This window comes from Canis lupus, chromosome 21 (genome assembly GCF_003254725.2).
Source record: "Canis lupus dingo isolate Sandy chromosome 21, ASM325472v2, whole genome shotgun sequence".
Taxonomy (NCBI): Eukaryota; Metazoa; Chordata; class Mammalia; order Carnivora; family Canidae; genus Canis; species Canis lupus.
In genome coordinates, this window is record NC_064263.1 from 31,418,961 (window position 1) to 31,433,344 (window position 14,384).

At 44.2% G+C, this 14,384-nt stretch overlaps 1 protein-coding gene and 1 long non-coding RNA gene across 3 annotated transcripts in view; both read left to right on the forward strand.

Annotated features, from left to right (window-relative positions):
* Positions 1–2,795: 2,795 nt before the first annotated feature.
* Positions 2,796–7,296, forward strand: LOC125753234 (uncharacterized). Its single transcript, XR_007404525.1, has 3 exons — positions 2,796–2,851; positions 4,210–4,322; positions 6,308–7,296. It is a non-coding gene; the product is annotated as an uncharacterized LOC125753234 (long non-coding RNA).
* Positions 7,297–11,837: 4,541 nt separating this feature from the next.
* SYT9 (synaptotagmin 9) overlaps positions 11,838–14,384 on the forward strand; it is a 192,162-nt gene continuing 189,615 nt past the window's right edge. Inside the window, exon 1 of one of the 2 annotated variants that reach the window (XR_004807989.2) lies at positions 11,838–12,057. Coding sequence is in view for 1 of the 2 variants with exons in the window: in XM_025459343.3 (XP_025315128.1) it covers positions 11,913–12,057 (145 nt within the window). In the remaining variant the exon portion in view is untranslated. The remainder of the gene's footprint in view (positions 12,058–14,384) is intronic. The other variant, XM_025459343.3, reaches the window with a different exon arrangement.

Genomic DNA, 14,384 nt, shown 5'->3' on the forward strand with positions numbered 1-14,384 from the left:
GCCCCAGGGATGACTGTGACATCAGTCCTACTCCATAATTGTCTAACAGGGGAGGTGAAACCAATACACATGAAAGAGACAATCCAAGGTCAAGGTTATGCTGTCAGTGCTTAAAAGGACCTGGTTTTGTCAAATGTGTTCATTTTGACAATGGGATCCCAATATCCAGAAAGCCATTTACTTATGGCCACACAACCAGATACTAGACAAATGCTTCTTAATAGAATGACTCTCTCCATCCCTCTTAATTGTTTTGTAATTCCACATAAATAACAACAATAGTAACTTTAGCATGGTTCTGTGTTTTACCTAGGTACCACTGTTTTTTCTCCAGAACTGGGAGGTCCCATAAGGTAAGAGCTGGTCTTATACATTTTCAAACCTCACAGTGACTAATACCATCATAATTATCCAGAAGGTGCTCAATTCATCAGCCTAAAGTGATCTGGCCTAGTCCAGGTAGTTTGCTATTGGCGTAGGGCTCCATTGGTTACACAAGGAAGCAACACAGGTAGTAAAGAATTAAATCTAAGATACAGATTCAAGTTAAAAATACTTCAAACTTGGCATAAAAACTACAGACATATTTCCAAGTCCTTCTGTTTCCTTATCCATTTTGACCTCAGGTCTTGTATAATTATATGGACAAAGGTAATGCGTTTTTATTTCAGCTAGCAGGAAAAGGTCAAGATCCTCAGGGTGCTTTTGATTCTTCATATTCACAGACAGAATCATTGAAAGGTTTTGATATATTTCTCTTGGGGGTTTTCTGAAATTATACCAGGTTACCCTATCATCAAACATTTATTTCAATAAGAATTTTTTAAGTCATCGTGCCAAACACTGGGCAAGTTGTTGTCTACAAATTTGCCTGGCTGAATTATTGAACACATACTTTATGCCCAGAAAAAATAACAGCAAAGCTGTTGTATTATTTTTCCAAGGCTTCTGTAACCAATTGCCATAACCTTGCTGACTTAAAACAACAGAAATTTATTCTCTCATAATTTTGGAGGCTGGAAGTCCAAAATCAAAGTGTTGGGTGGGGCCAGACTCCTGGAGGCTCTAGGAGGAATCTTCCCTTGCCTTTTCCTAGCTTCTGGCGGCTCCTGGCAATTCTTTGACATTCCTTGGCCTGTAGCTGCATCACCCCCATCTCTATCTCTGTCATCTTCTCTGTGTCCTCTCCTATTCTTAGAAAGAGTCACCCCTAAATACAGAGTGATTTCATCTCTAGATCTTTAACTGACTACATCCACAAGTACCTTGTATCTAAATAAGGTCACATTCTAGAGGTTCCAGGTTGGCATGAATTTGGGGGGGACACGATTCAATAGCTGTGCTTGTATTTTGCTTGCTTTGGTCTGTAGTGACAAAACTGACAGTGATAGAGATGGCCATGGTGGGGGAAGCTTTACTTTGTTTCCATGAACCAGTTCCTCCCATCTTGCTTCTGGTTCTCCACAGTCTTACCCCATGTCCTGCATATACCCAGATCCAGACTGCGACTCTTCAACATATGACACTGGTTCTTATGTGTTCCAAACTAATGACCCATGCTGTCATGAGTACCCTGGCCCATCAGAATTTGAATGCTGCTTGCCATCATCCAACTTTCTTTAATTAACAAATATGTACTGGATATTTCATGAGAATCAGGCCCTGTCTTGGATGCTGGATTCTCAGTATGACAGACAAGGTCCTACCCCATGAGTAATGAGGGGTGGGAATAGGGGAAAAACAAGCAAATTTGGCATATGAAACAGTTTCTGGTACATAGTAGGTGTTCAATAAATATTTGTAATTTGGTAGAATTAGTAAGATTGTTTCTGATAGTGATAAGTGATATGAAGGAAATAGATTAATATGAAGTGAGGCATTTAAATAGGATCAACACGGAAGGCCTCTCTAAGAAGGTGATGTTTAAGCTAAAATGTTAAGAAAAGGAAGGAGCCAACTGAGGACATATGTCTCAGAAAGAGGAAAGAGCCAGTGAAACATCACTGAACTACGAACAAATGGATTGTATTTGGGGACAGAAAGAAAACAATGTGACTTACAGAAACCCAGCAAGGGGGAGAATAGTACAAGATGGTGTCAGACACATGCTAGACACTATGGATCAAATAAAGGAGTTTGGATTGTTAATGTCCACTGCACTTGGAAGCCATTTGGGGTTTAAGTAATGAATCGAAGTGATTTAAACTCATGAAATAAAATGAATTAAAAGATCACTATAGCTGCTCTGAGGAGGAAGGATTGTAGGAGGAAAGACTGGAAGAAGGGAGAAAAATGTTTTAGCACATAAACAGGTTATAGGTGTAAAAGATATTGATTCCTTTAGTCTTTAGTGTAACCAGGAGAGGACTGAGCTGACCAAAGCCACAGAATTGGTCTGTCTACAAACAAACTCATCCATTAATCTGAGATTACTGAATAAATAGCATCATTTTCCATGTCTGCCACAATGTGAAAAAGATTGGAAAGCACTGCACTTATGAACATTTTTCTTTTTTCTGTTTTTTGTTTTTTTTTAATGAACATTTTTTCATGTTTTCTGATCATCGAGCTCCTTTTGCACACTCTTCTTGTGTTTAGACAATTTCCTGTTGTGGTAACCGGCCTCCAAGATGGCCTCCAGTGATCCCCCATCCCGTTCGTCACACCTCTGGTAGTCCCCCACACTCAGTACCAGGGTTTATTTTGTGTAACTAATAGAATGTGACAGAAGTGATTGTATATAACTTCAAAAATTAGGTCATAAAAGACTGTGGCTTATATCTTGGGCTCTGTCTCTCTCTTGGATGACTCGCTTTGGGGTAACCAGCTGCCATGTCTTGAGAATACCCAGGTATTAGGCCTATCCAGCCCTAATTCCTCTCACACTCCCCCACTCTATCACTGAAGGTCTGTGTTCAAAGGCAACAGCCATCGTTTGCATTTTAACTTTCATCTGTGTTTGAAGTTCTATAGAACAGATTCACTTTACTTTAAGAGAGTTTCACCCCTGAATTGAGCCTAAAAACTACTGGAAGTCAAAGGAGATTAAGAATGTAATTGAGGGTGAAAAACACTTTAAAAAAACTTGTCTAGTTTTTCTTTCTTGAATAATATATGCAAGCCATTTTTCTCCAAAATGGCATCTTAAAAGGCAAACACAAAAATAAAAAACAAACAAACAAAAAACAGCTCACAAAACAAGCTTTGAATGTATCTTGATGGGATGAGCACTGGGTGTTATTCTATATGTTGACAAACTGAACACCAATAAAAAATAAATTTATAAAAAACGAAATAAAACAAACAAACAAAAAAGAATTTATCTTTTAATATGCCAAGCATTTTAAAACAAAAAATGAACAAGACCACCTCTGCTAGTTTATTGAGTCCGTATCCTTAAAGTAGTTCACAAATAACATTATGTTGCTTAAAATAGAACGATTTCAAATAAGACAACCAATATATAATGACCCCTTTTTTTTTAGATCTAAAAGAAAATTAAGGCATGTACTTTTATTTTAATCAATGAGAGTTAAAGGTATAGTTTAAAAGGTACCCTTCTTCTTCTAATTAAACCCTCAAAGTCAGGCAGCCATCTACAGTTCATTAAGGTTCAGATTTTGCACAAAACCTTCATTATCTGAACTTGATGAGTTTCTCTTCCTTTCAATACATTGTACCCTCACAGAAGATGTCTGATCTCAAAAGACTCTTCAAGAAATGTGAAGTAAGCCCTCACCCTGGCTCACTGTTGTGCCCTGACAAACCTGAAGAATTCTAACCTTTTTCAGAAACAAATACTCTTCCAGAGGGAATAACATGGTTCAAAAGAAAAAAGAAATAGCTTATTTACTACATCCATATGTATCTAGGGAAGCTGCTTTGTACTGCAACAGAGTCAATTACTTCCTCTACAGGCCACGCCCTGAAAAGAGTTCTCTTTTGCTAACAAGATGGTAGAGATTATTTAACACACACACACACACACACACACACACACAAACACACACACAGCACATATTTTAGAGACCATCATGAAAATGAGAGAAATAAGGTAATGGAGAAATAGTAAAGTACTACTCGTGTACAAGGAGATAAAAAGTATTTGTGTGGTAGAGGATAGCAATTATTTTACAGTTCCTGAATAGGAGGAGAACTTATATCTGGTTTGTGGAAACTCATAAAGATTTATTTATTTATTTGAGACAGAATGCTGGGGAGAGGCAGAGGGAGAGAGAAAATCTCAAGCAGACTGTAGGCTGAGCATGGAGCCTGACTCGAAGCTTACTCATGACCCCTGAGATCATGACCTGAGCTGAAAGGTTAGTGGAAACTCTTTATGCAAAATCTGAACTTTCATAAGTTACAGATAGAAAAGTTGAAGTTTCTGTGGATGAAAAAGTGATTCTAATGCTGACATGAAAGGCAGAAGAAAAATAGGAAGAAAATGCAGGCCAGGAGAAATTCAGTGGAGCGGATCCAGACTCCAGTGGGACTGCAGATTTTTAGGTCAGGTGGGAGTGGGTTGACAAAATAATAGAAGATTACAGTGTTTTACTGGTAGTTTATCATAAAGTCACTTGGGTTTTAATCAGTTCTTTAGTAAGCTACATGTAATTCATTTTACAGTGTGGATTTGGTTTTCCTGCAGTTGTCCAAGGGGATCATAAGAGTCGCCAAGAATATACATAAAACTCGAAAACTCCTGTAAGACAGTTCTGATAACAAATTCATGGGGAAACATATTGTGTGATAGTTAGATTTTGGTTTTTGGAGTCTCCCCAACATGAGTTCGAATTTGTGTTTCATCCTTTGCTAACTGCGCCACCTTAGGCAGGTAACTTAGACCTCAAAGTTTTAGTGTTGCTGTCTCTAAAGTCAGGATGATAACAAGTATTTCAAAAGGTTGTGATTCAGTTAAGCCAAGCATGTGAAGCACAGCATGCAGTATATGGCATGAGGCAATTGTTCAATAAATGTCCACTATAAACGAACACTTAAGGCAGTCTGGAAAGACCCCACAGGACATAAATGTACATTGATCAGATCCTGCCCATTTTCACTTGCAGAAAACAAAATCAAGGTGTAGCTCTGATCGCAACTACCAGAGTTGGTAATGGCATGATGCCAGTTTCTGCTCTTTTGGCCTTTGGGTTCGTTCAGCTTTGGGATGTGGGCTCTGCTCTCACCTGAACCCAGCATATCCACCTGCAGAGGAGGACAGTGTTCAAGGCAGAGCTGAGGATCACACAGCCCATCATGACCACTGACTAGCTTTGTGACCTTGGGCTGGCTACTTGAATTCTGTGCCTATGTCTTCTCAGTTGAATAGCAGGGATACTTAATAACAATACCCTGCTCATGTGGTCATTATGAAGATTATATGAGCAATATATTTAGAATACTTTTTAGAGTGTCTGGTGCATAGCGTAAGCTAGAAAATCTATAGTAAAAAGTAATATAATAATCCTAATAAAGTTTTGAAATAGACCCCTGGCATCCCAAATTCTACTTTGCTTCCTGACAAAAGCTTTGCATAATGGATTTATGGAAACAAAATGAGAGAGAAGAGGATGAAGAGCAGGTAGGTTAGAGGAGGCAAAGAAAGGCAGGAAAATTTGCCATAGGGATAACTCAAAGTATAAGCAGTACTAAGAGGATGAAGTTTTAAATTACAAAAGATACAAGAAGAAAGCTTAAGTATGGAAATTTAATATTCATGTCAGAAGTTGTAACAAAAACCCCTTGCATTTAGTGAGCACTTAGTAGACATATGATTAATTGGTTGATTAAATGTGATTAAATACTGAACTTTTCAGTAGACAACCTGAAGCTTGGTTCTTTGGATAGAGTGAGGGCTGAGGAAAATATACAGTCTTATGGTCTTCTGAATAAGGCTAGAGAGGCAATGACATGAATTCTCTCCCTCCCTCCCTCCTCCTTCCTTCTCTCCTTCTCTCTCTCTCTCTCTCTCTCCGTATGACTAGAAATTTTTGTCCAAACCATTTATCGCCAAGCAAAAGATCAAGAAAGGGATTGTTGAAATTCTTCCTTAAGTGCTTAATGCTTACATTCTTGCTCATAAATCTGCACATTGACCCCTTTTCTTAATAAGCAGGCACTTGAATGCAAGTCAACCTATTTTTAACACTGAGGATAAAAGGAAGTTTGATGTGGAAGACAAGAAATGGTACTGGCTATTTGGAATCTTTTCTTCTGTCACCTCTTTAGCTGGTTGGATATTTCATGACCACTGTGACATGGTCCAGCCAGTATTGGACTCCATCATCCTCTTTTCTCTTTGCAGCATCCAGAGTGACTCCAGCAGTTCCCTAGACCTGTCAAGGGTGAGGACATCAGCCACTTTGAAAGGCAGCTCCAGGGACGCAAAAAGTGTTATTAAAAAATTACTTGGTGGCAGAAGGTACCTAGGTGTAGGTTTTTATCGGTCAGCAGAAATCTGACCCCTGCTCTCTCCCCTGTCCTCATTCTGAAAAGATGAACAAATGTAGAATGAGTGTCTACTAAAAAGAGACCGCAGAGGAGTGCCAGGCCCTCTGACCCGGAACATTGCCTTCTGTTCCTTTTAATATACTCCTTTTATGGTGTATCTTTTAAATACTAAAGTTAATAAATCTCTACTTTTTTTTTAAGTCAAAGAAATTGTAGCTATAACTCTGTAACCAGCAATCATAAAACTGAGAAGGAACTGCACAGCTCAGGAAGGAAAAATAAAGATTTTGAACATTCCTGAATAACCTATTTGGTGTAATGATTAACGGACACATGGGCAAAGTGGGGCCCCTCAATCCAAAATCTGCTTTCATTTTATCTCTCAAAAAAAAAAGTTCACTCCAAATAGGGAAGAACTAAGCTCACAGACTTAAAAGGAGGGTGATGCCCAGGATGAGAGAATGCTTGTCACAGAACATGAGCTCACTTCTTGTCTCCTGGTCCAGGTGAATTATAGGGAGTGCAAGCTCTACAAGTGTGAGGATGAATTCCTATCAGGATTAATTAAGCAGGAGGTCTGGGAGTATTTTATAGGGGTGGTAATCACTGGGAAATAGCATGGTCTCACTAAAAACAAGTGCCAGTTGGATCTTATTTTCTTTTGTTAGAGGCAAACTGGCAAGGAACTGAATCAAACAAAATGCCAACAAATAGGAAGTTCTGCCATTAGGAGTGCCAAAACACTTCCCAAGAAACAGAACATGGGTGTTGAAAGCAGGAGTAAGGATATGGTCTAAGAGCAGCATGGAACGCTTACGGGATTTTTTAAAAAATTATCCCCCCCACCCCAGCTGGATGTTATACTCTATGTTGGCAAATTGAATTTAAATAAAATGCAAATATAAAATAAATAAATAAATAAAATATAAAAATTATTTCCCCCACTTTTATTGAGGAATAATTGACAAATAAAATTGTATATATTTAAAATGTAAATGTATACATGATCTGGTATACATAAAGATAAAGTTAATTAACACATCCATCACCTTTTAAATTTTTAACTCTATTAAAAACATTTTTTTGTGTGTGTGGTCAGAATATTTAAGATCCACTCTCATCAAATTTCAAGTGCACAATACCATATTATTAACCATCATCACCATCCTATGGATTAGAGTCTTTTAACTGAGTTTGTATCCTTGTACATCTCCCCATTTCACCAATCCCAACCTCTGGCACCCATCTTTCTACTCTGTTTCTGTGAGATCAGTATTTTGGTTGGTTGGCTGGTTGGTTTTATAGGTTCCACATGCAAATGATACCATGTGGTATTTGTCTTTCTCAGTCTGGCTTGTTTCACTTAGCATAATTCCTTCCAGGTTTATCCATATTGTTAGAGATAGCATGATTTCTTTCTTTTTTAAAGCTGAATAATATTCCTGTGTGTGTGTCACATTTTCTCTTTCTCTATCCATTTGTCCATCGATGGACACTTAGGTTCTTTCCATGTCTTGGCTATTGTGAATAATGCTGCAGTGAACATGGGGCTGCGGATATCTTTTTAAGACAGTGATTTCATTTCCTTCATGTATATATCCAGAAGTGCAATTGCTGGATGCTGGATCATATGGTTGTTCAACTTTAATTTCTTTTTAAAGATTTTACTTATTTATTTATTTAGATTTATTTATTTATTTTAGAGAGAGAGAGAGAGAAAGAGAGCATGAGCAGGAGAGACAGAGAGAAAGGGAGAGAGAATCTCAAGCAGACTCCATGCTGAGCACAGAGCCCTACGTCACACTGACATCACAACTTGAGCTGAAACCAAGAGTCAGACATTCAAGTGACTGCGCCACCCAGACATCCCTATTTTTTAAAGGTTTTTTAAAAAATTATTTTTAAAGCTTTTATTTATCTATTTGAGAGCAGTGGAAGGACACAAGGAGAGGGAGAGAAGAGCCTAAGCAGACTGCACTGAGTGCAGAACCAGAGGAAGGGCTCGATTTCACAATCCTGAGATCAGACCTGACCTGAAATCAAGAGTTGGATGCTTAACCAACTGCACCACCCAGGTGCCCCAAGATTTATTTATTTATTTTACAGAAAAAGACGGGGATGGAGGGAGAAAGAGAGAGGGGGAGAGAGAGAGAGACACTAGGGGGAAGGACAGAGGGAAAGCATCTTTAAGCAGACTCTCCACTGAGCTCAGAGCCTGTTGTCTGTGGGGCTAGATCTCATGATGTGTGAGGTCACAACCTGAGCTGAAACCAAGAGTCGAACACTTAACTGACTGAGCCACCCAGGCACCCCTTTAATTTTAATTTTTTGAGGAACCTTCATTTTGTTTTCCATAATGGTTGCACCAATTTGCATTCCCACCAGTGGTGCATAAGAGTTCCTTTTTCTCCACATCATTGCCAGCCACCATTCTGACATCACATCACTTTCCCATATTCTTTTGGTTAAAATAAGTCACAAGGCTAGCCCAGTTCAAGGGGGATGGGAAATAGACTCAATTTCTTGATTGAAGGAGTGGTAAAATCACATTGAAAAAGGATATGTGGAATGGGAGGGATGGTTTTGGCAGTCTGGGGGGAGGGATGGTTTTCCCAATTTGTCCTTGGGAAAATTATTTAACTACCTGATTTCACATTCTTCACCTGTGAAATAGGAAATAACACTTACTGCTTAGGAATGTTGTCACTAATAAATTAAGAAAGTGTGTTTAGCATCTCATACATTGTAGTAGACACATAACAGCCATAAAAAAAACAACAACAACATATATTGACTGAGCCTGTGTTGTGTGACAGCACTGTTCCAGGTCCTTTTATGTAATCTTTATAACAATTCACTAATGCATATATTAGTATTATCTGAAGAGAAACCCTAGGCACAAAATTTTAAGTAACTTCCATAAGGTTGGTTCCAGAGTAACTATTCTAAATTGCATATGTCATACTGCCTGCTACATCCAAAGGGCACCTCTTAGTTTTTGTCTGTGTAGGCTCTGTTGATAATTGATGGCTGTAGATCACTCCTCCATCAAATGTTCTTCCTCCTTTGGCCCCCACGACTCCCCTCTGTCCAGTGTTTTCTCTGTCACTGCTGCCTTTCAATCTCCTCCTTACTGAACCACATTTTAAATGACAAAGCTCTCTCCCATTTTTCCAGCTCTCCTTGCCTGGAGGAATCCATCCAATATGGCAACTCAATTTCTCTTTCTATGGATGATTTCCAGTCTCCCCTCTCTCCATAACTCTAGGCTTCCAGTTCTAAGCATTTTCCATTATTCACCACATATGACCCAGGTCAGTTTGTGAAACTTCTATGTCTTTCATTCTATCTCATCCCATTGATTGCAGTCCTGTCAACTAATACTTGAAATGTTTTTTTCCAGTTTAGATGTTCTTGCCAATCTGCTAGTGCCTTTGGCCTGATCTAGGCCCTCATTATATCTTAACCGGCTTATCAAAGTAATTTTTTTAAAAGTTTTTAAAATTTATTTATTCATGAGAGACAGAGACGGAGAGAGAGAGGCAGAGACGGAGAGAGAGAGGCAGAGACACAGGCAGAGGGAGAAGCAGGCTCCATGCAGGGAGCCTGACGTGGGACTTGATCGTGGATCTCCAGGATCAAACCCTGGACTGAAGGCAGCGCTAAACCGTTGAGCCATCCAGGCTGCCCTCAATGTAATTTTTTGACTGGACTCCCGCTTTCAGTTCCTCTCTGAGGTGGTCACATCAGTAGTATATTTATACATGCTTGAACATACACCTCCTCCCCACCATTACTATACTAGCCCTAGCCCCTTGCTCTCTCTCTGGTTCCCCCTTCACCATTACATGGTTCCCTCCTTTCAGGGACCAGCCTCTGCACTACCTCCTCCACAGGCTCCCCCCCTTCAGCTGGCTTCATCTCCTTCCTCGTTTTCCTAGGTCAGAGAGTCAACCTGTCTTTTCACTGTCTAGTTATCTTTATAACTCTGCATTTTCTCTGCTGTTCTAATATAAGATGCTTGAGGCCCTAGCACCGTTCACAGCAGGATTTCAGAGCTCTCTGTTCAGCGAACACTCTGGCATCCTGAAATACCTTCCTGCACAGTATTATTTGCTATGAGGTGTCCCTAGCAACAGCACAACCTATGGCTAAGAGTGCCAGCTGTGGAGAGTCAACTCTAATTGTTTTATAGCAGGGCCAGGACACTAATTTTACTTGAAGCTAATAATAATAATAATTATTATTATTACTATGTAATAATACCATGCCTCCTCAAGTATGAACTCGGGCAAGTGATGCCTTTCTGAGTCTGAGGTTGCTAAAATGAGGATAACAGCTACAGACCTTGCTGGGCTGTCAAGGGAATGAATTGAGATAATGTATTTAAAAGGCTCGTGGCGTAGAGCCCAGCACCCCTCTTCTTCTCCCTCCCACCCCCCCAAGAGTTCAGTACTTCGGAGTTATTTCTGGGCTTATTGCCTGGGAGGCTGAAGAGGGGAGTTCATGAGAGGCGCCCAGAGTTCCCTTCCAAAAAAGCTCTGATTCTGTGATACTCTAAGTTGGTGGATATGGGAGAACAGGTTGGCAAGCCCCCGATTTCTAATCAGTTGCTTAGAAAACCGGCCAGGATCTATGTCCTGGCATCTGTCCTCGGGAGCCATTCATGTGACCTCAGTACTAATGCTTGGGCCTCCCCCTCCAAAACGCGGCGGGGATCGAAAACGTCCTGCACGTGGGAGATCCTTCCTTTGTTGGCATATCTTGGCCTCGAACCCGCATTTGGGAGCGGGGGGGGGGGGGGGGCTAGAGCCCTTAGGCCCATGTTTCTTGCCCAGACGGCGCTTTCTCAAGTTCGAAACCAGGACCCGGTTCTCCAGACCGCGCGGGTGCGGTCCCGATGGCACCTTCGGCGCGGACGCCCAGCGCGGGCGGGAGAGGGCAGGGCTGGCGAGCTGAGGACCGAGCCCCGCGGGGCCGACGACGCGCCCACCCCCCGCCCGGGCGCAGCCGCGCCGAGCGCCGGTCCCCACCGCGTCCCCACCGCGTCCCGCGCTCCCGCAGGAGCCGGCGAGCGCCCCCCCCCCCCAGCGCGGGACCGGCCCCGGGATCCCAGCCCGCGGCGCGCGCCCCTGACCCGGCCCCGCCCCCGGCGGCCGCGAGTGGCGGGCGGGGCGGCGGGCGAGAGGCGCGCGGGGCCGTGCGGCGCCGCCTCCCCTGGTGCCGGGGGAGGGACGGAGCGCTCGGGCGGGAGAGCCGGAGAGCCCGACCGACCGGCCGCCGCCGCGCTGCATGCAACCGGTGGGAGGCCGGGCCGGCCGCGGCTGGGGCTCGCGCCGGGGCTCGGCGGCTCCCTGACGGCGAGCGCGGACGGCCCGGAGGCGGCGGCTCGGGGCTGGCAGGCGGAGGGTCGTCTCCGCGCCCGCCTGCCCGGCGCGGTCCGAGGATGCGGGGGGGCGATGCCCGGGGCCAGGGACGCGCTCTGTCACCAGGCGCTGCAGCTGCTGGCCGAGCTCTGCGCCCGTGGGGCCCTGGAGCACGACAGCTGCCAGGATTTCATCTACCACCTGCGGGACCGCGCCCGACCCCGGCTCCGCGACCCAGGTGCGTGCCGCCGCCGCCGCCGCCGCCGGAGGGCCCTGGGCCGGGACTTGGGGCCGCTCCGGGGCCTGAGGCAGGAGAGCGACGCAGACTCGGCGGGGCGGGGGGGCGCGGGGCTAGAGACGGGGACCGGGACGCGGCGGCCGTGGCCTGATGCCGGACCCGGGCGGGGACCGAGGCCGAGCCCGGGGGGGGGGGGGTGTGGAGGGACCACGCCCGCCACCTGCGCTCGGTCTCGGGGCTCCGCGCTGCACTTCCCGGGCTCTGCGCTCCGGGCGAGGGGAGGCCGCGGCCGCTCCGGCGGCGCTGGGAAGGGGGACGAGGCCGGAGGAAACTCTGGGAAGTTGGGAGTTGGGGACGGCCCGGCTGCGGCTGAATCCGCCGGGGCGCTCCTCACCCCCGCCCCCGGGCGCCGGTCCCTGCTCGGTCTGCGCTGGGCAGGGCGGGGCGGGGCTGGCGCTGGGCCGGCGGCGCGGAGCTCCGGGTCCCGGCAGCCGGGCCTGAACCCGGTCCCCGCGGGCCGCCTGCGTGGAGGCGGCCTGGGCCTGGGCGCCCGACTCGCCGCCGCCGCCGCCGCCGGGCGCTCCCGGGTCGGTGGGCTCGCGGGGCGCGGGGCGCGGGGCGCGGCGGGGGCACCGCAGGCCTCCCTCGTCAAAGTTGCACAGCTCCTAACTTTGGAAAGTTCGTGTATTTTGGCATTTGACCAATTAAGGTTGGAGGAAGGAGTTCTGGTGGAGCCATTTGCTTTCCCTAAGGGCCCTGGGTCTCCCACGTCTCACCCACTACTGGTTCCTGGAAGACACACTGCTTCCAAATGTCCACTTGAGATTCTTCTTACCTGGAGAAATCATTTTCTCGAATATTCTCTCTCTATATATAGTCTTCTGTTAAAGATGAGGTGAGAAAATGGCCTTCACCCCTGATATTCCAGTGTATAAATATTGGAAATGAACCATTGCCTCGCAAATTATCCAGTACAAATTTACCTATTTTAAGACCATCCATTATATTATATATATAAATAATATATGACATTTATATATTCTATATATATAATATAAAAGTCTACTTTCACAAAGGATAAGTTAGGGAATTATTTGATTTGTAGAGAGATATATATGGAGCCTGACTTAAATAGCATTTCCTTGATAGTATCTTCAAAATGGGCCTGTGTGGTGAAGAAAAATCATCTGCTCAAAGTTTATATCAGATTTTCCCTATTTGAAATCTATTTCTCTACTGAAAAAGAAAGATTGTTTCCCATTGCCTGTGGTTACATTAATTAAATTTATCGGATGATCACTAATGTCCTATTTCAAAGTACAGAATTAAGTCAAGAAATACTGTTGATCCCCAATGATCTCCCTGGAGGTTCAGTGCTCAGCCTTTGTGTGGCTCATTGCTGGCTGTGATATGCTGCACAGACCACAGATAGAAATAAGATCTCCTTGTCTCATGAACTGGGAGTCCGGGATGATGTCCTAAGTGGGGAACGTTTTCTCTTTAAGCTTCAGGAACGAGAAAATTATTTGGCATGCTTCACCCCAAGCAAGTGTTAGTGTTGAAATGTCCCACTTTCTTGCCCATGACTGTGCCACAAGTTTCCATTGTTTTCTCACATAAGTAAATAGCGCCTTTGTCTTTATAAGAGAAGATGGATGAGGCCTCTTGATGAGTCTCCTGTTTAATAGTCGACTTCTTTTTGTATGATTTTATGCCCCTGCTTCCTTTAATACATGGGCTGGATTCCACATTCTGGGGCTTTACTCAACCCTTGCACTGGACTGCCAGAGTCACAGAAAAAAAAAAAACTCCATGCAAGAAACAAATCATTCCTTGGCTGAGAGCCACAGTTAAGAGTATGCCTTGCTATTCTTTGAGTTCCTAAGAACACTATTGCGCTTTCTGAACAAGTGGTTTTTAGGTAGCCCGTGTCCTTCTGGCTCTTTGGATTGGGTTAGAAGTAGCCTGCTCGTGAGATAGGAGTGGGGCACTGTGAGCTAGAGTGAGAGGAACTAAGGCTGAAGCTCACAGAGTGCATCCTCTCTTCCAGGGCACTTCAGCTCAGGCCAGAATCTCTCTTCATTTCCCCCCTTCCTCTCCTTGCCTTCATTAACTCTTACATTAGATGCATTTATCTCCATCCCTCTGATGCTGTTTGATTGTCTGGACCAAGAGTGGCTTTCATTTCAGGCCCTAAAAGCTGAGTAACTGGAGTAGCTGTATTGTACAACACTGTATGTGCATGGTGCCCTTGCTGTTGTCTTGTGGGGAACCAGAATGAGCTTACACAGCAGCCCTGGGACGTGGGTCCCTGAGCGAGTTCTCTC